The following is a 24,011-nucleotide window of genomic DNA, read 5'->3' as shown; positions in this document are numbered from 1 at the left end:
TTTTCTACGGGAAGAACTATATTTATCGACCTTTTTGTACGTTGATTAACTCAATCGAAACAAAATTCTTTTCTATCCTTTGAGGAAAAATTGTTCCTAATTAAATATGAATAATGAAAATGTCACCTCGGATAATTTTGAAGAGAAGACGTAGCCCATTAAAATGCCAGATCATTTTTGTCAAGAACAAATACATTTGTTATTCAACTATGTAGTAACTTATGAAAGAACAAAGTTGTGTAGACGAAACATGGAATCTGCAGAGATTAAACTCGCAATTTATAGCTAACATCAACGAAGGCTGATTTTATGGAATTTCGACGATGGCTGCGATCGCGGTTAATCGTTCGTCGCTTCGTTCCTATCGAATTCGTTGCCATAAATTATTGTTCGCCAAGCCGATAGTTCAATGGTCGCGTGCCGATGTCAAGGAAGTACAACGCTGCAATAATTTACATATTACACGGTTGTTGCTTTAACAAATTAAATAACAATGTGCGATATCAGAATCGTGGAGAAGTGTTGCGAGCACTTATTACAAATACAAACTTGTTAACTGTATTTCCGATCCAATAAACGTGTGTGCGTTTTTGTAAAACAAAATTCGTTACGTTACTTCCCATTTCCTTGTAAATACCTATCATCGGAAAATAGTTTTCAATTGAAGATTTCCGGGATACTTTCTAGATACGAGAACGACGTAAGTACAGTTGCCATGCCACGTGCAGAATTGTTTCGTTAATCTTTTCAGGACTTTTCTTTAGGTTATAGAAAGATTTGCTTTCTTATAAATTATTAATAAATATTAATACATTGCGGGTTTTTATGCAGTTATGGAAAATTGAAACTGCAAAAGTGCGCGTAACATATAAAGGTGTATAAAACATTCAAAGCTAATCATAATAAGTTGTATCGAATAAAAATATGATTTTATATAAATATCCGCAGTCTAATCACTATGTAAATAAAAAGGCATCTTTCTATATTCCTATAAAGAATACACGATACTCATGGTACTAAAATTTAAGACGAGTTTTCTAAGAAAAATACACTTACAGTTTAATTAATTAATAAAATACACTTACAGTTTAATTAATTAATAAACGTTGAGAGGTGAATAATTCTTAACAGGTCATTAGACGAAAATTACGCCGTTACATATCAAATTAGATTGTATTTTAAATACTTCATACTATTATATATTATATATCATACTAAATTCGATGCAGAAGGTTTTGCGATGCCTGTAATTACCACTAATGGTCTGCTGATTAATACGAAACGCTGAGAAATGGGATCTTTGTCCCTCAGACGAATAATTGAAAATCGAAATCATAGGTAAAAGTATAACTTCATGTACATATTTTAATATATAATACTATCTTTAAATAGTTATCTTGTAACTTAAGTTGCAATTGTGTAATTAAATAGCAGAGAAAGGTGAGGTTTATCTCAAGTATCTTTGATCGGTGTCTGTACGTAATGAAATCAATTCACACATCGTACAGCCGAGATAATAATCTCGCGACACCAAAAAGTGCTACTCGAGGAAACAGCTATTAATTATTCGTCTAAACTTCCGTGTCCGGTGAAAGCATTATTCAAACACTCTATCGAATGAGAAACGAAAAAATAGGCTAGGAATGCGATTGCAACTAACAACGCATGCATGTTCCTACCACACACACAGTTTCCTAATGATAAACTGTCAAAATTATGCAACTATACTCGGTACAATTATATAAAATATTGATATGTGACCTATAGACTAGAAAACGCTTGGTTTCTTGGAATGTTTTTATTCTTTTTTGAATAGACGTAATTAAGGTCTGCAGTTACAGAGGTATAAGATCAATAGAATTCTATGTACACAATACTATTCTAAGAATTCCTCGTCGGTAGTTATAAATAATAAAAAGTAAATGATTCAAGGACCAACATATGTATATTGCATCCTCTCGTGAATGTAGGTTAAAAAATTGGACGGACTTTGTATCGTTTAGCTGAAGATTCAATAGAAACGCGTGTAATTATGCAACCAGACGTCGACTCCGACATGGAGAGATGCAGCTCATGTCCTAGTTCTAGATATTCTAAGACATCGATGAGCGAGTAATTATCACTCGTGTGTATGTTATGTACTTTCCTGGTTGTCACCGATCATGCGTTTCTTTTATTTGTGATCACGTCTTATGCAGCGGATGATTTATGAGAAAAATAAAAATTCGCAATATAATCGTTAATTTATGATCGCTTTGTCAACCTGCGGTGTAATAAAATTTCTCAAGAGCTATAGGAAGATGACAATTTTACGATAGTTGACTACTTAAGATCGCCTGTAGATAGGTTTCCCGTTATGGTGAGAGTAAAGCGGTTTGCAGTGCGCGAGGCGCCAGCTACAGATACGCTGGCGCTAATTATGATACTTTAAACGCCATTTATGTCACTTAAAAAGCTAATTTTAAATTTAAAGTAATTAAAATATTTTCTACTTTTTTTTCCACCTTCATAACAATTTTGTTATCTCATTAAAATTAGAACTATCAGAATGGTGAAAAGGATCAATTTATAATTTTTCATAGAAATTTGATAAATTTGCAACGTCGGATTTTTGAAGATTTGAGTACTTTTTTTGTAAAATATTAAGTTGATGTGTATATTCCGTCCGCTTCTTGGTTCATCCGAGTAAACTATCAACGTTGCCATAAATATAATAAATGCTTTTTTAATGATAAATCTGAAGATATTTACAAAAGAGGCACATCGTGCCAGCACATGGATGGATGTTGTAAACCAAGTTTATGGAAGACTTACTTTGACGGACAAAACTTATGTAACAACTTGGTATATGCGTAGACAAAGTATATTCTTTCGTATACCTCTCGAATTTGGTTTCTTTGATACAAGTCTCATATTTCACCTGTCGGTAGATCTGGTACTAATATTAAAATTTATAAAACTAAAATTATTGCTAATAGTTTAGCCCGCGTTTACGTAAGAATCGTTTATTGCCTAATTTTTTGAGAAACGCGTTTAACGGATTTGCCATAGAGCACATAGTCATCAGGGGATATTTAGGTGCGTCATCATGAGAAATTTTCCTTCGTGCGCAACGCGAGATTGCTGGAGAAATGGATGACGGAATGAGGGACGCTAAAATTTCGTAAATCTGTTCCGTTGCGGTGATACACGCGAGGTCTTTCGTAAAAACGTGAACGACCTTCGGTACTGATTCGAGATATTGAAAGGAGGAGAGACTCATCTCGTTAGTGACGGGTCTGCCGTCCGACAAGATGCACTTGTTCTTACGCGTTCGATCGCCACGTTATATATCTTCGCTGTGCCACGAACATCGGTTTACATTGCAGAAGCTGATACGGATCTTTCTGCTTGATTGAACAAGTTTGAAGAACTATTGTCAAGGTAAAGTTGACAAATGTCTAAACGCTTTCATCCATTCTTAGTTTTTGATCTTACTGTAAAATATCATTCCACTTTTGAGAACTACTGTCAAGGAATGACTGAAAATTGTTTCGATATAAAGGATTTTCTTAAATTTTACTATTCTTGAAACAATTACGGAATTTTGAAAATTCTCGTCCTGATAAGATTGACAGCTTGTTATATTTAACTCTTTCTAATTCGAAAAATTTTTAATACGATTCAACTAGCGACTTTGATACACCTGTATAATGAAATCTTTCGAAACGAAGGATTTTGATTTGAGAAGAAAAGGATTATAAATGAGTGTAGATTTTTTTATACAGTAGCTTGCTTCCGTTTGTTGCTTTTCGTCGATTATAATAAGATACGATTTTCACACGATGTCGCTTTTGCAGTGCTAATGAAGTGCAAGGGATTAACAGATTTTCACTAAAATTCATAGTGCTGTGAGCTTATAATTAGTGCAATTGAATGCAGAATTTGTCAAATTATTCACTCAGTAATCGCTTTGTATTTGCTTATCAAATATTAGCGTATTTTTCAATGCCATAATTGGTGATTTTCTATTTATCAAATCGCTTCCATTTAATTTTTAAAACGAACTATCACTGTTATCGACATACTGTATTAATATGTAAATGAAAGTGATATTTATCAATTTTCCTGTTTCCTTCGCATTTTCATTCATTATAGAAAATAGTTATACCGAATTCCTAGACAGGTATCGAGGTCAAAACACCTGTGATCACTGTTTCGTGAGCGATTACGAGAACGTTATGTAAGAATAGATTTGACCACGCTTTATTATACAACTCGATAGCCGAAATACCATATGGGTAAAATTTATGCGAAGAACTGAAATCTTTTTTCGTGGCAAACACGTTGTTTCATAATGTTGTTGGCCCATATCTATAAATCAAGAATCGTTTTGATAACCAGTCGATGTTTCTTCAATTAGTAAGAAAAGATGCATCAATAAACGACTCAGAAGCTACGTTAGTCTACGTCAAAAATTATATCATAATCAAAAAAGTAGAGAAAATTGTGATTTTTAAAAATATCAGTTTTTAAAATTTATCTTAGAATTTATTACTCTTGTTTACCACACTGATCGATTCTATAGATTGAAAAATAGGAGGAAAGCAATGTTGTTACGAACATATTACTTAACGCTTTGAATGCTTATCTCAAAATTTACTATTATTCATAGGCACTATTTACATATTTAGTAGAATTTAGTAGTATTATTTGTTTCAGAATTCACTGTAGTATTATTTATGTTAATTATAAATAAACCTACAGAAGTAAGTCAATTGTGGACTGCATACGTATATGCAAATTCATATTGAAACTCGTAATTAAAGAATAGGAGATACTATTACGAGTTACACGTTAGATATTATTACGAACATTATCCTTTGGATTCTTATCTCTTCGATTATATGTTTGGTGCGTTTTATACACCGTTTCGCTTCAAATTTCTCATAGATTTCTAAACATTCAGAATCCACTTGCTTCGTGTACCTGTGTCACGAAACTGAGAAATTTACGAAAGTAAGAAACTGATCGCATATAATTAAATTTTCTGAGAGACTCAAATATACCGACATATGAGTGACACGATAAATTGCATACTTATTTTTTCACGTTGCACCTTCGTGTTACTATATTCGGCTGCTGCAAAAGACACCAGACTTCAGTTCGTGACCAGCGTCCCAATGTTCTCTATATCGAACTCGATTCCCGTAACTTCAACACCACGTGCAACACTTGTAATTCACTTCGAGTTTCGTGGTTTTTTCCTATTGTGATTAGAAAATTATATTAGCCATTTCCTGTACACTTCCAGGTACGTAACAGGATAACAAGGAATTGCATAAGGGTTCGTGAACGAAGACGGTCAGGATTGCGCAATAAATATTTGTACGCAGCAAATAAAAGTAAGTAGATAGTTTATCTGCAATGGTATGTTAACTTGGACCAGTGAAGAAAAGTTACAGGGGTATTTCCTGTACTTTTGAAAAGGGAGAGTTTTGTTGATCTTGTTGTTTCGAATCGACGCTCTTGAAAAATGAAGTTTAAGAATTCAGGGTTACTTTCTATGATTGCAGCGAAAGATGTCTAGCGTAATTCAGTGACTGTCTGTCATTTAATTCGTTCGACTTAATCTCCTAAAAAATTAGGTTGGACAATCTAAAAAAATGTTTTTGTTACATACAGTAAAAATAGGAATGAATTTTGGCGTAATTAGACTACAGATGTTTATGCAAATTGATATTTTTAGAAACACGATTAAAGAATTAGAAGCTAAGCACACATTTGTTTCGACTAGTAAATGTATTATAATTACAAAATAAAGATTAGAAAACAATCGATAAATAATATAACGAGTACTATACCTCGAATGCTTTATCTTTGAATTTTGACTAAACATAATTGAGTAATTATGCGAATCGATTAAGATACAAAGCACAATTACGTTCCGTGATTCCATAATTCATTGACACTATTTCCACGATTATCGAAACAATATCGCTTTTCTCCGATACGTTACGATATTTGTACCTTTGCTAGTCCGCGAATCGTAAACGTCCGAGCTCGAAAAATGGCGGGCGATCGTAAAACTAATTTCCATATAACCTCAAAATCCGAGTCTAATTTACTCCAAATTTTTGTCAATTCCACGCATGCTGAGAACCGCTGACTCATAACAGGTGGAAACCGCGTTGCGTAACGCATGTACATATATAGATCCTTGGATACATAAGAGAGATTTAAAGCAAACGTTAAAACGCTTGCTTACATAAAATTTGGAACGATAATCTATCTTGAAAACAAAGCTTTATACGAAAAAATTTCGATTTACTTTTGCGCAAGGAACTATTTGACGTAAAATGATAGAGTTACGAAAGAGAACTTTATGGTATACACCTTGTAACTTGTTGTAACTTACTTTCATTATTAGTTATCAATTATTGTGCAGAAAAGTTGTAATATCCCGAAAATTTATAACCGCCAGTATGGAAATATACAAAATTTTGGCAATTTCGATACTATTTCGCAGTTTATTTCCCATTCTAAACGTTTCGTTTCCTAGTACGGTGAAAGAAAGACGCGTGACAACTAGACCGTGGAAGGAATAATTTGACTGGAAATTGCATCGTATCCGCCCTCCACCAACATTTTCTTCCGCTAGTCTGTTAACTCTGGCGTTCTTTTTTTAAAACTCGAACTCTTAACTTACGGTAAATAATTCACAACCCGAATCAAATATAGATCACTCGTCAGAATCTCATAATTCAAAAAAACACTGAAAAGTGCAACCAACTATAATGGTAAAAACGCGAAACTTCATCAGTGGTAATGTTCGAAAATAATTACGTCCGCGTGGATTCCATTATCGACGGTAAGAAAGTGCATCGCGGGCATAATAAAAATGAAGTAACACGTCGAGCGAGGCATTTACCATCGATTTATGTTCAAGGAAACACGTGGTCGCGCGACGGCCAAGAGTGAAAGTGAAACATGATCTGTGATCCACGTGCTTCTGATGCTCGAGCGGGGCTAACCTACAAGTACCGTATCGACTGAACCTCGGGCAGCACGTTTCTGCTCCAGCGTGTCAATCGTTCCAGTGAAAGAAATTTCGTAATCGCGAACGAAAAGTGGCGGATAATTCGACGTGTGTGATTGAGGGGCATCAAGCATCATTGAACGAATGCCAACTCGAAGGATCGAAGTGGACGCGAGACAGTGGACTCTAATAGAACCACCATCGAGATTCTTTGTGTTTGCTTTGTTCCATTATTTCCTCGATATATGGGAAATTTGAAATCGGAATTGAAGATTTCAGAGGAAGAAAGGATTCGGTCAATATTGGCAGAATTTGAGGAGTAATCCCTTAAAGTTGATTACATCGACTAAAGTTGATTTCAACGATTCGGTTTATCGACCGAGTCCTTTCGCGCGATCGCATAATCGACAACGCGATAACTCGTGCAACTTCTGTAGAAAGTCGACCGTCCGGCTTAATCGTGATCACGGCAAAAAGGAAAAAAGATCGAGGAGCAACCTTCAGAAATTTCAGAAACTGTCAGAGACCCAGTCAACCATCCATAGCGTTGTGTGTAGAAATATATTGTTGACTATACGTATTAGGACATCTGTTGATATTTAGTATAAATTCAGTATTTTCAAGTGCTTTTATTTTCCAGTTACTTTATTGAAAATCTGTTATGTCATTCGCGTCATGTTACGGTCAATAAGCTCGAATAAATGTAACGATTATGTGTGCTAATACTTTTGATCGACGATGCAAGTACAAACATTTCTGACAATTCGATGAAATTGAAATTAATGTTTATTTATACGTTTTAGTTACATTGTTGAAACAGCTATATAATTAAATATATTCTATATAAGTGCAGTATAATGATATTAATTTGGAAACGAATTATACAAATTACATTAGAATGTCTCTATTTGTATGCTCGCCATCTATATTTGTCCTCGGCTGCCATTTACATGTCTGCAAATCAGTCAAACAAAAAAATTACTCGAAAAATATTCTTCCTGTTGAAACATAATTTCCGTGAAAGGAAGTTGTCCACTTCGTTATGATAATTACAACCATCTTACTGGAAGGTTATTACTTACAATTGAACGACATATATAAGTATAATCACTCGCGTAATTTAGATGCACCGACGTTGCTTCATAACCATTACGACGATCATAAGGTACTACGATCTCGAACCAATTACTCGCTCGATCAACGAACAGTGTTCCGATTTCACTTAGCCCAGGTGTATGTTATGATTATATAACTGATTTTAGACTTCCTTAATCATTCCATGCATCGACCCGTTACAAAATATAGAGTCCAGAGTGTAAACGATTAGAAACGATCGAGAGCAACGAATGTTCGAGAAACGTTAAAAAACTTGACGGCCTCGCGTTCAATTTCAACAAAAATAGACATTCTCCAACTATCTCGAGCTAATGTTAACGAAGAAATAAACCGGAATGATAAGAACAAACAAGAAATACCTATTGGTTAAACGGTTCTTTCATTGGCGCGGAACAACAAAGAACGATGTCTGTTGCATCATATTCGAAATTCGTTGGTCGATTGATTTCGAAACTGTCGAAATATCGCTGCTAGTGAATTCCCTGCACGCGTCAACTCGAGGTTGCGTCGAAATGGAGCACAAGGGGAAGTATCTAACCAAGGAGTCACGAAAAGTCAAATTCCGATCGTCGTTGGACAGTCACGCCCGATCTGGCACGAAGGTTACAACCGTTTCATCGTCGAATCGAATCTCACTCGTTTAATCGATCAAATAAAACACATAACCGTTGTTCGATCGCATTTACCGGTATCTTCGGGAGTGCAAGAAAGACTGGAAAGTGCAAGAAGTGAAAGTGCGAGGAAGGTTCACGGGCATTCGGTATTTCTGAAATTTTCCACCGACTTCAGACACAAAGCTTCGCATTCCGTTTTCACGCGTTAATTCTCAACGAGGTTCATGCGTGACTCATAATCGTACGTTTCAGTAAAAACATCGCGTACGATTTCCCGCGTTTCTTAAAGACGTATCCCCCGTTTGTTAATCGATAGTACTTTTTAAATTGAATCCAATCGTATCACGAATACGAATTGCTTGGTTAGTCGTATTATTGCTATTTTCCTGGCGACCATTCGTGCCACGCTTACGTGATGAGAATCACGCGACCGATGGAGATTCGAGTTTTTAACGGCTCGTGTAAATAGCCAACCTGTTCTGGCAGTCGCGGTTTCATCGCTTTTCCGATTCTTTTTCTTCTTCACGAAAGTTTCGTGGCTTAAGTGAAACGTCGAATCGATTCTCCTCGCGTGACACCCAACGAGTTCTTCGCGAAGAAAGTACGTGGCGTAATTTCGCGGAGAAGTTGTTCCGAGTCTGTCTACAGAGTGTACCTTAAAACGAAATTTACATGTTTGATAGCCTGGATACGTGTTGCGGATGAATCATTCACAGTGAATATGAAAGGTGAATGGAGTATTTATTAATTCATTGATTGAACTCGTTTCACTGGTTTTCGAAGTGTTAGAATTAACATTCCCTTTACAGTTAATTACATGGCAAAACAATGTTACCTGAACGGCTGTGTATTTGTTACTGAATGACATTAGTAGCGTCAGTGTCGCTTCAGCACGAATCGTATCGATATCGTTCATTCGATTCATCAAAAGTAAAGATCGATTCTACTTCGTTCATTGATCGCTTTGGATATCGATTTTGGATGAAATACAGATGAAAACGATCTTTACTTCTTTCGCTGTGAACGAATCATCAACGATATGTATTTAAAGCGTGCAATCTAGATTTGCCTTTAGACATCTTCCACGTGTAAATTCTGTGACCGATTAACAGCGTTTAATTGCAGATGCAGGCGTCGTCGATGAATTTATTGGCAGCCGGCTTATCGCTATTTTGCTTCGTGCATCCCCTCCATGGCGACCCTCAAGGATTCTATTCGACGAATTATGAGCCCTACAATCCTGCATTTCACATATCAGACCCGGTGCACCGTGTTGCACAATTTCCTGAACGATACGATTCTTCGAGCACTGGGAAATTTTTACCACGCGTGGCACAGTATAGAGAAACATCCGAGGCCACTCCAGAAAAAGATCAGTTTGAAAAACCTTTGCTCCTGCTGAGTTACTCTAAAGGAATGACAGAAACGGTGCAGCCAGGAGTATATAACAGGTATAGTGATTTTGGATCGGATGATCGTGAAGAGAAAGCGAAAGAAGATAGAATAAACGTTGAAGATGAAGATAAAAAGAGTGACTTGGATGAGGAGGCGATTATAGAAAAGATGAGGATTCTAGATCGACTGTTGTCTGAGGATTCAGGTGAAAAAGATTTTGATACGAATGTAATTGGAGACAAGATCATCTCGGAAGAATCGAAGAGGGTTGTCAGAGAAGTGAAGAATAAGAAGCCGGGATTGTTTTGGTCCTTGGCAAAAATCACGTTCGAGGTAAGGCATTTTCTGTCTACATATGTATAGTGTATAGTGGTTAGACTATGGATATTTGAATTTTTCAGAAGACAAATTTATCGACGCCACTTTTTGTTAATTTCACAGTATTATCCAAATGTATGATTACTATTTAACTTCTTCAAAAGTAGACGGTCCAGAAATAGAATAAATGTATATTTATCAGGAGAATGAAAACAAATGATCGTAAATCTGAAAGAAAATTAAAAACGATAATTTATGTCACACATCGTTGTTTTCTTTCGTTTCTCAATTTACGAAGTTGACCGGTATCGATCGATTTATGATAGACAAAGTATACTTGTGTAAGAGTGTATTCTTCATCCAATGGTCACGACAAGTTCCGAGTTTCCCTTCAGGATAAAATCGTACGCAAGGAGATTTTAATAGATCGGCGATGACATCATGGTAAATCCACATAACCGGACCATTCAAGTTGCCTGGTATGCGGATGTGCATTTTCCCCTCCCTCTGTTACAAGGAAGAAAAAAGGATAATGTACACTTAACTGCGTATGGTCAGTGAAAGTGCGGGTGAGATTGTGCAGATGACCACGATAGCTAGTAACTCGAAGTCACGTAACTGTCGAGTGTCGAAGGTTTGATCGTTGGGCGTGAGAGAGTTTAGAGGTGGCAAGCAGTCCAATGCACAATGGATTGAACCTGTAAAACCATGAATTGTATTCACAGCGCTACCATTTATACGTTATTCGTTTATGCGTTATTTTAAACCATATATTCCGATTCTGACAGTATTTTTTTACTAGAAGGGAGAATTGTCTTTCTTCTCAAGTATATATGTTTGTTTCGTTGCACGGAAAAATTCTAATCTGGATCATTAAGCAGCGAAACAACAAGCTGAAAGATAATTCGCTAAATAATGAGTTAGGTTTTATATTTACTAGTAACAAAAGCTGAATTGTAAAACAAATTCCGAATGCTTGCAGGCAATCAGCGACACGACATCAGCGATCAAGGAGATCGCCACCATTATCAATAACAGCATCGCTCCTGATTCGGCTACTGCTAGTACCCTGATGAAAGAATCCCTAAAGGATGCAGATTCATCGAACATGACCAACGTCAACGGAACAGAAACAACGACATCAATACCCACGACCACGCCCTTTGTCTTAACTAGACAAGCGCTACAGAGTTTAATCAGGCGAAACGTCTTGGGGCTCGTTAAACTCTTTAATATCGAATGGAAAGACGCATTAAACGTAAGACGATTCTTTCAAGTCCTTCCAATTTGATTCTGATTCTAATGATCGATTTATCCGGCCATTTGACCTATTCATATTTTGTCTGTACATTTTTCAGCAATCGGAAACAAACGTGAAAGAGTTCCAGAGGGATCTAGGAAACCAAATAGGCAGTTTCTTTCGTGACAGAAGGGACACTTAAAACGACTGATTGCATTAGGACATTTCTTATTTGATAAAATTCCTTCGATAGTGTACATCCTCCAAGCATGTAGCCAAAGATCGAACATAAGTTTAACCGACTAGTAGTACGTGTAAAAGACCGTTTCTTTTTATAATTCGAATTAAAGAGTTGAAAGCGAAAGCGAAGATATTTCAAATTGCCATAAAATCAACTCCAATACTATTTCCAATAGTGCGTCTCGTAAAAGAGCCAAGGACAAACGAGGCTGTTTCAAAACGCACAAAAGATCATAGGTGTTTATGCTGGCTCAAGTTACGTCACTTTCAAAGATCATCGTCCGATATTTATGTAACGCGGTCCTACACGACCTACGCGCTCTCGTATTTGTACGCAGGTAATCAGTGAAACAGGGTTTAACAGTTCTCTCGTATAAAAATCAGACGAAAATTCGAGAAGAGGTAAGTAGAAAGCACGTTTGCCTGAATTCGATTGGTTGACACGCGGCGTGGGACCACTGGATTCGCCCTTATATGTGAATCAACCAGACGGATCAAGAACTACACGATCAGTGCTGTTCCATGGATCACGAACAGTAAATCTGTTTACACTAATTGTAAGTAATATTCTTGAAACGTTTCTTTGAACGTAGTTTCTCTGAACGTATTTTTACATATTCACGACTGATAATTTCGTTGGCATACTAAAACAACGTGTTACGAGGTTCATTAAAGGTTAATTAAAACAGGAAGAATTCAAAGTCTGCTTTCATACATACATATGTATATTGATTTTATATCGCTCATTATCTTTTATTGGAAATAATATACAGAGGTATATAAAAGTTCTCACTCAAACAAGTTCTTTTTACTCAGCTTTAAAGATTTTAAATAATATTATGTAAATACATAACAGTATTTACTTCTTGCTTCTCTTTTTTTTACAATATTGGTTAAAATTTGTTTAAATAATATAAAGTGAATACATTACACACATGAGAAATTCATACACATTACAATAACATTTTCTTAAATTGTATAAAGTAAAATATGATGTACGTAACGAGAAATTTTTATTCGCCATTGTAAGATGATGATCTTTCATCAGACTTTCATTGACTTTCTTCAGAATCATTTACAATTGCTTGGCATAATTCTATCTTTCAGCGTAAAAAGAAATAATAATTCATCAGCTGTCCTTAATGCGTTTTGGTCGTAATTTTCGTTTGATCGTCGAACTTCTGTGAGTATTTAGCTGTTGCATCTGTCTGTTCGTGTTCATACATGGGTTTACTGTTACTGTTACTGTTACTTTCATGTAAATAACTAATTCCGCTTACGTTGTTGCATGCGCGTAACACGATAGCTCGGTGAAAGAAGACAAAAAGGAGGGGCTAAATCGTGTGTAAGAAGATTACGTGGAATAGAAAGGACCACTGGTCAAAAGGTATTGGATCCGTGGAATCCTACATCGTGATTGGTTGATACCTCGCGTGGGATCTTGCAATCATCCTTATAGATTGGAGGATCGTCGACCTGTTCTGCAGTTTGCAGATCACGAAGATTCTTTGACGGTCGCATCAAGGTGTTACAACAATGCTTGGGATAATCTGCGTTTTCAACGCTATCTTGTACGTGACAGCTTCGGAGACAGTAAGTTCTATGCTTATTTGCAACAATTTGTATCTTATTATTTTAACACGTTAAAACTTTCAGATCTGCTCAAATGATGGATTTTACATCGTTGTGTTTAGTATTATAAACGTACTGATTCTTTTCACACAAATCAATATTGGCTTTCCTTAGACTTATCTCTGTTGTCATGACATTATAGCGTAATTGCAATGAATGTGGTGAAGCTTAATCATTATCCGAGTATATATACAAAAAATGTTGGTATCTCAAATATTTTGGATCTTCGATAATAAAATTCAGATCATTCAAGGAACATTGAATCGCAAGCAGAGTTTTACTCGATAATACTAAAAAAAAGTAACAATTCTCTTGAGACTCTTTCTCATTGGATCTTGACGCTCGATTCTTCAGCGAATTTTACAAAATTCTTCTGGTAAAGGCCTCACACACACAATACACATTTTTCACACGTGCAGTCACATCTTCACGTGCATTCTCTGAATCGCTCTTAATACAAAACCAATTATTTAAAGACCAATACAAAACATTCGTCGACTCTTAATCATTTGTCATCTACGCGAATTCTTATTCACATGGTTTTTTATATTTGAATTCACGTATTAATAGGTAAAGTAATAATAAAAGAATTTAACTTTCGATACTGTATAACAACTATAATTTGAACCTAAACTCGTTGATATTTTCAAATGAGAAAGGAACATTGATCTGTAAAATTTTCAATTTTCCGGTATGCGATATTAACGCAAATAGAAATGCAACAAAAGAACAATAACGCCTGTTCAGAAGGCACGTTGGCATTTGCATTAACACTTATCGAGCAGAAAATCGTTTGACGCTCTATATGTAGAAAAGAGAAAGTTACTATGTAGGCATAATAGCTGTTTAAAAGTAATTCAATGCACATTCCCGTACGGATAATTCTACCCGCATTTGCGACGTTATAACGTGTGGGATTAACTTTATCGTATCTTCCGTTTACAGCACAGTTCAGGTGTCAAAACATACTATTATAAGAACAGCTTTAGTGAATTAAAATGCTACAAAATTTCATCGAAAGTTAATTCCCCCTATACTGAGATGATTAAAAGTTGTTTTATTGTCGCTTTATATGTTGACAAATAAAAATGTCATTCTATAGTCATTATATATTATTTTCTTAAATAAAAATGGTCTAAACATGATATGGAGACCTGATAATTGAATTTAAATCTGTTATTTCAGGCGATCCTTCAACGAATGAAGCGTCAAAATGATCCGAGTGAAAGTGACCGTGTGATAGACAGTATTTTTAACGTGAGTATTATTTAATCTCTCTTAAGTTTCTCGGTGATCCAATAAAAATTGATTTTAACGCTTCAGATTCCAATTACGGCGATCAAGGAAACAGGAGCCGCGGTGCAAACTTTTAGCCCAGAAAATTCTAAGGCCATCGATAGTATTTTAAAGGTATATTTATATTCCGGTGACTTATATAACACGTACTCTTCGTAAATACAGTTTTCGTAAAAATCCCTAAAATATAATTCTTTTCTTTTCTTTTTTTCTTTTTTACTTTCTTTAAACAAAACGAACTTTCGGTGTGCATACATACTTTTGGATATTCATCAAACAATAATATTCTGCTCTCGCGTAACACGCTCTCGATATGACACAGTTCAAATTTTTGTGTTTTATCGTGTTATCTATATATTATCCTAGCAATTTCTTTGAAATATAAATCTTTCTTTCTTTTTCATAGATCCCTGTTTCGACTTTAGAAGCTGTTGGGGCTCTAGTAAAACAAACGTCTGGGCAGAGACTCCAGAATGCCGAAGAGTTACAACGAATACGCCAAGAAAGAAGAGAGAGAATATTAGCTCAAAGGGAACGACAGAGATTCCAAAGAGAGCAACTTCAGCAACAACGTTTCAAACAACAACAAATGAAGAGAAACGTTAAGAACAATAACAAAAATTCCTTTGGTTTAAACACCCTCTCCTTCCTGGTTAGTAATCATGGTATCTTAGGTAGTATTCAAGGTCCGTTTGGCGGGTACAGTGGAAATGGTGGTGGACATGGTGGTCATGGTGGTCATGGTGGTCATGGAAATCAAGGTACACATTTACTGGTATCGAGTATATATCTGTACTGCTTGACTAGGCAAAAGCGAAATCCCTGAAAAAAATTAATGAAAAAGGGAAAGACAAAGGTATATGTGCGATATCTTCAACTATTAATCGAACAATTGTAATAGGAGATTTTTACAAAAGGCGCGTTTTTCTGTCGTTAACGAATTTCTTAAAATCGAGATAATAAGAAAGAATAGTGAATTGTACGTTGATATGTGGGATTTCTCGTTTTAATCGTATGCCAAAACTTTTCTAAAATATCTTAAGGTACAAATTTTACGGAATTGATAGAGAATATATTGTGGAAAATTCTGCAAAGGAATTTTATTGCAGCTTCTAACGAGAATCATTATATAGAACCAGAGAATGGTGTGCCGCTTTTTTTACCGTTTATATATTTGTTTATAGGTTTTGAAAACTTCGTTTTTTTCTGAATCAAACAGTACAACTATAAAACTACAGATGGTTCATATAGAAATCTTTATAGGTACCCATGGAGGACAGGGTAGTACAGGTAGTTACGAAGTCCACGAAAACGTAGAAGAAGACACAAATTATTCCTGGCATGGGATCACCGCTGGGTTTGGTACGATTTCTGGCTCTCGACCAACTAGCGCGCATATTTCCATACAAAATAAAGTCGCCCCTAAAGATAAAAGACCAAACAAGTATTACGACGATTTTCGAATACAGAACAAAATTGCTCCGAATAAAGAAAATGGACTAGACTATGAAGATGATCCTCCACTGCAGAACAAGATTGCACCCAAAAGCAGCAGAATATCGTTTCAATCATAGAACAAATTCATCAAACAGTGAAATGAATTCAATCTTTTAGTTTTCTATCACGCGTAACATACGCTGCCAGTTATACTCGTACATAAGTATTAGGAATTAGGACATCTACTTGTAGTATTTATTGGAAAAAGCAAATTTTACTTTGTCTGATATTTTATATTACAAGGCTCCTGTAACGCAATTGAAATGACAGATTTATAATAAGATAAGTAGAATATAGAATAACAACAATGAAATGCATTCGATTACCAAATGTCCTAATACCTAATACATATGTTCGTATGTATGTTTAGCAGTGCACGTTACTTTAAATGTTCTACCATTGTAAAGAGAAGTGACATCGAAGAACAGCAGAGTATCGTTTGACTCGTAAATGAAATGCAAGGCGAAATGAATTTGATTTTCTAAATTTTCATGACGTATTGTATAACATATATATACTTTTATATATCACACGCTCGATAACAGCTGGCCGATAAGTATGTGAGTCACATTGCATCGTTTATGTAGATAACGAATGACAAAATGTCGCTGTTTAGAGAAAACCAGAGTCGTTAAAGCAAACTGCAATTTCATCGTTGGGACGATAATTGACGAACGAACGACAATGACTCGTTAGATTTTCACGGCAGCTGCGCTGTTTCACCCACGAATTTCGAAGTCACGTATGTACCACGAAAGACTCCATGGCTACTACATGGAATGTTAAACGAGTCAATCCTGCGATACGGAAAACATTTCGAATGTAACACGTCCTATGAATAACGAAAAGATGCGAGGATAAGCAAACAACCCGTGTATCCATTGTGTATTCGAATAAAATTCAACTTCATTTTGTACATAATTGATATTCCACTGCATGGATCCTCGTTATAAGATAAATATTAAACGAAGGAAAATGAATCTCAGTATCTGATAATAGTCGGATTTAATGAATAATCGCGTGACCGGTAGTCTGGTTTTTTATTTATATGGCTCGGGCGTCATAAGCACATAAATGCATGTAAAATAATAATCAGTCCACGCGTTAACGTTAAATCGTTTCGCAGTTATCGATGTATTAGCATATGTATAAATACAGCGTTGGCAAGGTTGAATGATTCACTTGATCGGTTTCGTTTGTAATTTATCACATCTATTCGAAGGAATCAGTATCAGAAATTGAAAAAGTATTTCTAAGTAGCATACGAAAGATTTTTAAGCCTTTTGTATTAAACTGTGAATTAAATACCAATCATTGACATTCTAAAAAGTATTACAAGTTGGCGTTGACAACGATTATGCTGGTTTCGAAAACGGAAGTTCGTCGAATTACAAGATTGAATCTTGAAGTTTGAACCGTAACTTTGGATTTTCATAAACCACCTTATTATTCAAACAAATAAGGAGAATTCTAAAATATCTTCTGACATTAGAATACTATTAGTCATGTAATTTTATGTTCTTAGATATTTATTCGAGGAATTATGTTTACGTTTGATTCAACTTTGATCTGCGATATTAATGTCTAGTTTTCCTGCATCTCGTTATATTTTTAATTAAGATCTTTTTAGCGTCATCCATCTATCTGGTCAAAAAAATAATCATTTATAAAAACCTTTGCTTCTTCTTCATTTATGTGTTGAGTCATTTTAGCGGAAATTTCTCCATCACACAAGTGCATAGCTATTTCACGATTGCAGCATTCCCTTTCATTAAATTGTGAAGAAATTACGAATTCCTTAACCATGAACACGTTAATTGGTAATTTATTTTCGACGTAAAACAATGAAAATTTCCAACGCTAAACTAAAAGTGAAAACAATAAATCGAAAAACCTTCCGAAAATATTTGAATTATTTTCTAAAAAGGTACAATACATTTTGTACCGCACCAACTAGCTATCTTTTATTATAAAAAGATATTCAATTATTTTCATTAATAAATCGAGGAAGAATTTGTGCATTAAGACGCTAAAAGCCTATTGGAACTTCTCCCATTTGTAAAAATAAACAACGTACAATGTCTTCTCTGTCTTTTCGGGGATGTACTTGTTAATTAAGGCAGCACACCGAAACTTATACAAATGCCAGCAAGACTGAAGAAGGAAATGAATGCGTGGTGATTGTATTCATATTGTCCTTGACCCCGGCGTAATCACAGTTCATTCGGTAGACAATCGTCGTATAAATCAGCTATAAAACCACATTCGCAAAACGAGTTGCTCGGCTACTTCTTAAGTCTACGTCAGACTTTATCCCTTCCCGACGAGAAGGTGAGCCAGAGATGTCTTCGAGGTCTTTTTAGAAGTCCGTAGTAAGCGCGTCAGGTAGCCAGTTGTGCGACTCAGTTGAAAGAAAGATGCTGTGCGGCAAGGTTGTTTTAGTGTTCGTAGTTAGTCTAATTGCATTGATCACCGGGATGCCTCAAGATAGCGAAAATAGCGCCCAGAGTCCATTCTCGGTGAGTTTTCAACTTTATTGAATTAATAATACAAATTTTCATTGTATTTGCCTGAGAACAATTCACGCTTACGTTTGCGATGCGGCCGATTGTGAGACAGCGATTTATCGAATTTTGCATTGTAACTTTGCTTGGAATTTTGAACGAACAAGTGGAATTCTAATTGGCGATTCGCGTAATTGGTAATTCGCGTTTGGAAATTTGTAAGAAAACGAAGCTTCGAAAAAAAAAAAAAATAGGAATAGAAATTGAAAAAAATTGTCACATTTTGATTGAAAAGTTTCCGTTCATATTCGACATCGATATTTACAAAACGATTAAAAATGAAGAATTTCCCCTCATACGAAAACAAAATTATTCAGTTGTTCAACAAGCGAGTATAATTAGAGATGATAATCAAAACTGTGCGATATTTGCAGCCTTTGTAAATGCTTATTTGTATACCTAATGAATTGTTTTACAAACTGAGTATGAGCAAATAGCTCTAAGCGAGCAACTTTCTAATATTTCCAAGTATAACGTAACAATAATTAGATAACGTGCCACGACATCCATTGAATCTTTTTGTTTGGACGGTCATAAATGATGACGAATGAATGACAGTGAATAGAATGTATAAAAAAATTTAGCGAAAAGGGGAGAGTACGGGTCACTGATGGCGGAACAATATTAGGTAATCAGCAAACGCAACCACGATCAGGGAAAAGATTGCGGAAATATAAAACCGAGTTATAAGTTTGCGATGGTTATATGATTGTTGGAAGATATTGCTTAAATTTGCAAATAATTGTAGTGAACCAAGGACTGAGTTGAAGTTTGTTATCAGGCCGACAATTTAGTATATTTGCATAAATATCAAATAATCCTGAAAAACTTAGAAGATATACAGGTGGTATAGAAGCAAATTGTACTGAGTTTGTAATTGTTTAAGAAAATTGTTTCATATTAACTACCATCTATTTGTTAAATACATACATAACGTACCTGAAAACCTTCATTAAGGTTTATCGGTCTAATTGTAGTGTAACAACGTTTATAAACTTTACAATGAGGCACTATAGATATAACGTAGATAGTTAGGTAGCAACTATTAAAATGTTAATATTTGGAGAAACTTATCGCTGTAATTATACAAAAATGTTAGGTAAATTGCGAATTTTGATGCACCCTAGTAACTAAGCGAGTTAGTAAAAATGCATACAATGCACTGTACATAATATGAAAAAACTATGTATACAATTTCCAAAGTACAGTATTCGCCATAATATTTAATAAAGAAATCAAATCTCTGCATAGGTCCTCTAGTTGAGTTGATAAAAATATGAATTTACATATTGCACCCTTTAGTTAAATTATCCTATTTAGTACTTTGCCATACTTCGAGATACGTTTAGACGTACAAATTTCATCTATTAAGTAAAGTTATGTTGATGTATATTATACAGATTGTTCATTCAAACAACAACTAAATGCCTTAAATAATATGAAGAGAAATAAAAAACACTTTAGTTTTCATTACTTTCGAAATGATCGATATAGGATAATTTAACTATAGACAGTAACATAAATATTCGCGATCTAATAACAAAACAATAAAAAAACGTGCCATTGTTTCTTCGCAGCTTCCATTCGTTCAACTTACAAATGGTGGAATCCGATTCAATTTGGGCGGCTACCATGCCCAAGCTGGACTGGGTGGTTTACTAGGCGGAAGCAATGGACTTCACGCTAGCGTCGGAACACCCTGGGGTGGCCATGCGTCCGCTGGTTTGGGTGGCGCAATCGATGGCAACAATGCAAATCTTGGCTAGTACAATTCCATCGAAACGTCTTTCTTCTTTTCCAGTAGAACTTGGAAATCTGTCGTCATAGACGTTTATACGAATTTCATCTACTTGAACGAAACTTTAGTTGGCGCTCGATTAATCCGTCAAGTGGCAAACGAGTCAAATTGTCATTCGGATTGCCAATCTCTCGAATATAATAATTCCTTTATTTACAGATTCCCTATTTTCTTACGTTCCGTTACTTTCTACTAAAAGTATTTTGTATTACGATTTATAATTTTTCCAGTTTCATAACTAACATCTTTATGCGCGATGTTGCTTACACGTAACATCTTATTTTAATATGTTACCAAATGATAAACGTTAAATTAACTAAACGATAAATCCATTTGTTTTCGATAAAACTGATCCATTATTCTGGCGTGTCTCGTCTTCTCTTCGACCATCTAAAAAGACAATTCTCCTCAGACGATGGAAAAGGGATATTTACATTGCGAATTCAATTCTTCCTTATGTAAACGTGAACTATAATATCAGCAAAAAAATCATAGATCCTAAGAAATCAGCTGCTATTATATCATCTCCAATTATATACTGATATGATTTTTTTATGTCTTGATAGATTCTCAGAAATAGATATTTATCGTATCATAAATATACTGGAAGTTGACTTCTGGACTTCCAGTTTTTTTTCTTTTTTTTTCCCCTATGAGAAGGCGAAATGAAAAGTTCATGCGGTGAATCGATCAACAGGAGGAGGTCTGTTCGCGAGAGCAGGCCTTGGAAACGGAAGACACGAAGCTGCAGCAGGATTAGGCGGAGTGATAGACGGAAGTGGAAGGTCGGGTCCTGGACTCAGAGGAGGAATCTTCGCCAACACGGGAGCTCACGCGGTTGGAACATCAGCTGGAATTTCTAACAGAGGACCAAGCGACAGACGAGATGATGGAAATAATAAACCAGGTGAAGATGAAGGCGATAGGGGCCAATCAACCAGGGGACGTTCGAATATTCAAGTAATCGCTCGTTCTGGAAATAAGAAAGAAAAAGTATTGGAGGTGCGTTAAATTAGTATTAATTGTTCATTGAGTCGTAATTAAGATGTTCGTTATCAGAGTTACAAATTTGCGACGTTTTAAAAATAATTCAAATTTAATTGTAAAGTGTGAAATAAAGAAATATATGCAAAATGTGTGCAAAAGTTTCTGGGCAAATAAATCTACTTTATATTCGTATAAAGGAATAATTAATTCGTAGTGTATATAATATAACTGTGTAGTCGTATTTATTTATTATATTGCTTTCTTTTATTCGTCATTGTCCTGTACCTAATATTAGTTAACAACTTTTCAAATATCATTACATTAGGTGAGATCATTAGATGATCAAATACATTAGATAAATATCATTACCTTACATTAGGAATATAAAATGAGAGATTGACGTGACCGGGAAGTCTTGCACACCACAGTATATAAATGACGTGCTTCGTTAAAAAGAAAGAAAAAAGAAAAAGAGGAATAAATCTCAGACAGTAAATATATGATACGAAAGTACAAGAAAAAGAATATGGTTTGTGATGTACGATTAGCAAACAAATTATGAAGTGTTGAGATATGAAGGGTAAAATTATGGTTAATTTGTAGACAGTGGCTGTGCCGGCGGAATCTCCAGAGGCTTTTAAGCAAATTGACTCTTCGTCGAAAAAAGAGGTAAACACAATTGAATTAATGGCATCAATTTGAAGGTCGTTGCTCTTAGATCGAATTAATAATCTGTGAATACGATTGCGTCAGATACAAGAAGCATTAAACGTTAATCCGCTATCTATCGCCGAGGTTAATCCTGTTTTGTCCAGCGAGACGAATGATATACGCGTTGGTGAGAAAAATTTCAATTAATTAATAATCTTAACTCATTAAGGATCAACCAATGGTTTATCATAATGTTATAATTATATCAATAAGGTCGTAAAGTCTACGTGAAAAAAATAACTAGGATAAAAACCTTCAGAATTCTCGTTCACAGTCACGTTGTACGAAAATAGAATTCCATAATGAAAGTTGATGGAAAAAAGAACGCTGATAAAATATCGCGTCAACGTAACGTTGCCCCTTAATGGATTAACACGACACAATACAACATAATACGACACTTTTTATACATTTGAGATTTATTTTTTAGTTCGACTAACGAAAGTCCTTCCACGTCACCGTAGAAGAAAGTTATGGGAGTCGAAGAGACAGGCTGATCAAGAGCATACAGTTCCAATAGAGCCGCAGGGTAATGCCGATTCAAATGTTCAAAACATCCAAAAGCGTCAAGCGATTTATTATTCAGACCCTACTCCTACACAAAAAGTAGCTGTCATGAGGACCAAAAGTCCTGGTTTTTACGATGACATATTTCAGGTAAAAAATATGATTATCCTTATTTTTCTATCCAAAAGTATTCGGACGCTTGTTTGTTTCTTACACAAGATAAATTTTAATTACTTCGATGATATTATATATATAACCAGCATAGCCGTATAATAAAATATTATAACGCGATTAAATTGATTTTTAAGAACCAATACGTAATACTAAGACTGGCATTTATAACTGTCGGGTCTTATAACGTTATTCTGTCAGTTTGGTAAACATTTTATCTTTGGATTCTATCATTTTTAAATTATAAATTACATTATGAAGATATCTTTCAAACGGATAGGATGTTGATTCAAAAAATGATATATAAAGAATCAATTTATAGGGTAAATAGTACTGCTTTTGTATTGTTTAATATGTAATTTGAATTTATAATTTGTTAATTCCAATTATTAATTCATCAACATCAGTATGTTCGGATACTTACAAAGAAGGGTAGTATATGATATAACGAAAGTTTCCTTCATTCACTTAAGTGTTTCCTTTTCACAGATACCGATATCAACGCTGAACGCTGTTAATCAACTGTTGAATAATAATGCCGGATAAGTAACGACATCGTGTTGCGTCGATTTTCTAATCTCCATACACACTTTTTACATTGTAAGACTTAGTGGTAATGGAAATAGCTATCCATTAAAAATAGATATAGATGCGTTGTGTTTAATTTGTTAGAATTTTCTTAATAAATTATTCTAAACTGAACTCTCTTTCACTGTTTATTCCCATCACTCCAGATTCACACTGCATTAATAAATCAATCGAAAATAATCTATTTTATTCTGTAAACATGAAACCTATTGTATTATAGTATCGTGAAATAATCGTGTAAAATTCGATGAATTTGATAAGACAAAGAGTACGAACTGCAGTGGAGGTAATAAAAGTAAAAGTGCTAAAGGGATGAGAA

General features: G+C 35.0%; 3 protein-coding genes across 12 annotated transcripts; all 3 read left to right on the top strand.

Moving 5' to 3' along the window:
• Positions 1-3,254: 3,254 nt before the first annotated feature.
• LOC117206606 lies at positions 3,255-12,072 on the top strand. 10 transcript variants are annotated; one of them, XM_033446085.1, is made up of 5 exons: positions 3,255-3,423; positions 5,294-5,384; positions 9,874-10,476; positions 11,444-11,719; positions 11,820-12,072. In XM_033446085.1, exons 3-5 carry the CDS (start codon positions 9,874-9,876, stop codon positions 11,901-11,903), a joined length of 963 nt encoding a protein of 320 aa, XP_033301976.1. In that variant the 5' UTR covers positions 3,255-3,423; positions 5,294-5,384; the 3' UTR covers positions 11,904-12,072. The 10 variants fall into 10 exon arrangements, with proteins under 10 accessions (XP_033301976.1, XP_033301983.1, XP_033301978.1 ...); XM_033446092.1 differs by lacking the exon at positions 5,294-5,384; XM_033446087.1 differs by lacking the exons at positions 3,255-3,423; positions 5,294-5,384 and adding an exon at positions 6,863-7,758.
• A 908-nt stretch (positions 12,073-12,980) lies between these two features.
• On the top strand, positions 12,981-17,282 carry LOC117206609 (5'-3' exoribonuclease 2-like). The gene is made up of 6 exons (XM_033446095.1): positions 12,981-13,124; positions 13,248-13,534; positions 14,759-14,830; positions 14,897-14,983; positions 15,276-15,630; positions 16,133-17,282. The coding sequence occupies exons 2-6, from the start codon at positions 13,478-13,480 to the stop codon at positions 16,441-16,443; spliced, it is 882 nt and encodes a 293-aa protein (XP_033301986.1). The 5' UTR covers positions 12,981-13,124; positions 13,248-13,477; the 3' UTR covers positions 16,444-17,282.
• Positions 17,283-18,674: 1,392 nt separating this feature from the next.
• Positions 18,675-23,806, top strand: LOC117206608. The gene is made up of 7 exons (XM_033446094.1): positions 18,675-18,885; positions 20,508-20,691; positions 21,426-21,730; positions 22,319-22,384; positions 22,469-22,553; positions 22,857-23,083; positions 23,594-23,806. The coding sequence occupies exons 1-7, from the start codon at positions 18,784-18,786 to the stop codon at positions 23,648-23,650; spliced, it is 1,026 nt and encodes a 341-aa protein (XP_033301985.1). The 5' UTR covers positions 18,675-18,783; the 3' UTR covers positions 23,651-23,806.
• The last annotated feature ends 205 nt before the right edge of the window (positions 23,807-24,011 follow it).

The sequence above is a fragment of the Bombus bifarius genome, unplaced genomic scaffold (assembly GCF_011952205.1).
Source record: "Bombus bifarius isolate JDL3187 unplaced genomic scaffold, Bbif_JDL3187 scf7180000008008, whole genome shotgun sequence".
Taxonomy (NCBI): Eukaryota; Metazoa; Arthropoda; class Insecta; order Hymenoptera; family Apidae; genus Bombus; species Bombus bifarius.
Note: the sequence above shows the minus strand (reverse complement) of the source record. Positions and strands in the feature narration are given on the sequence as shown.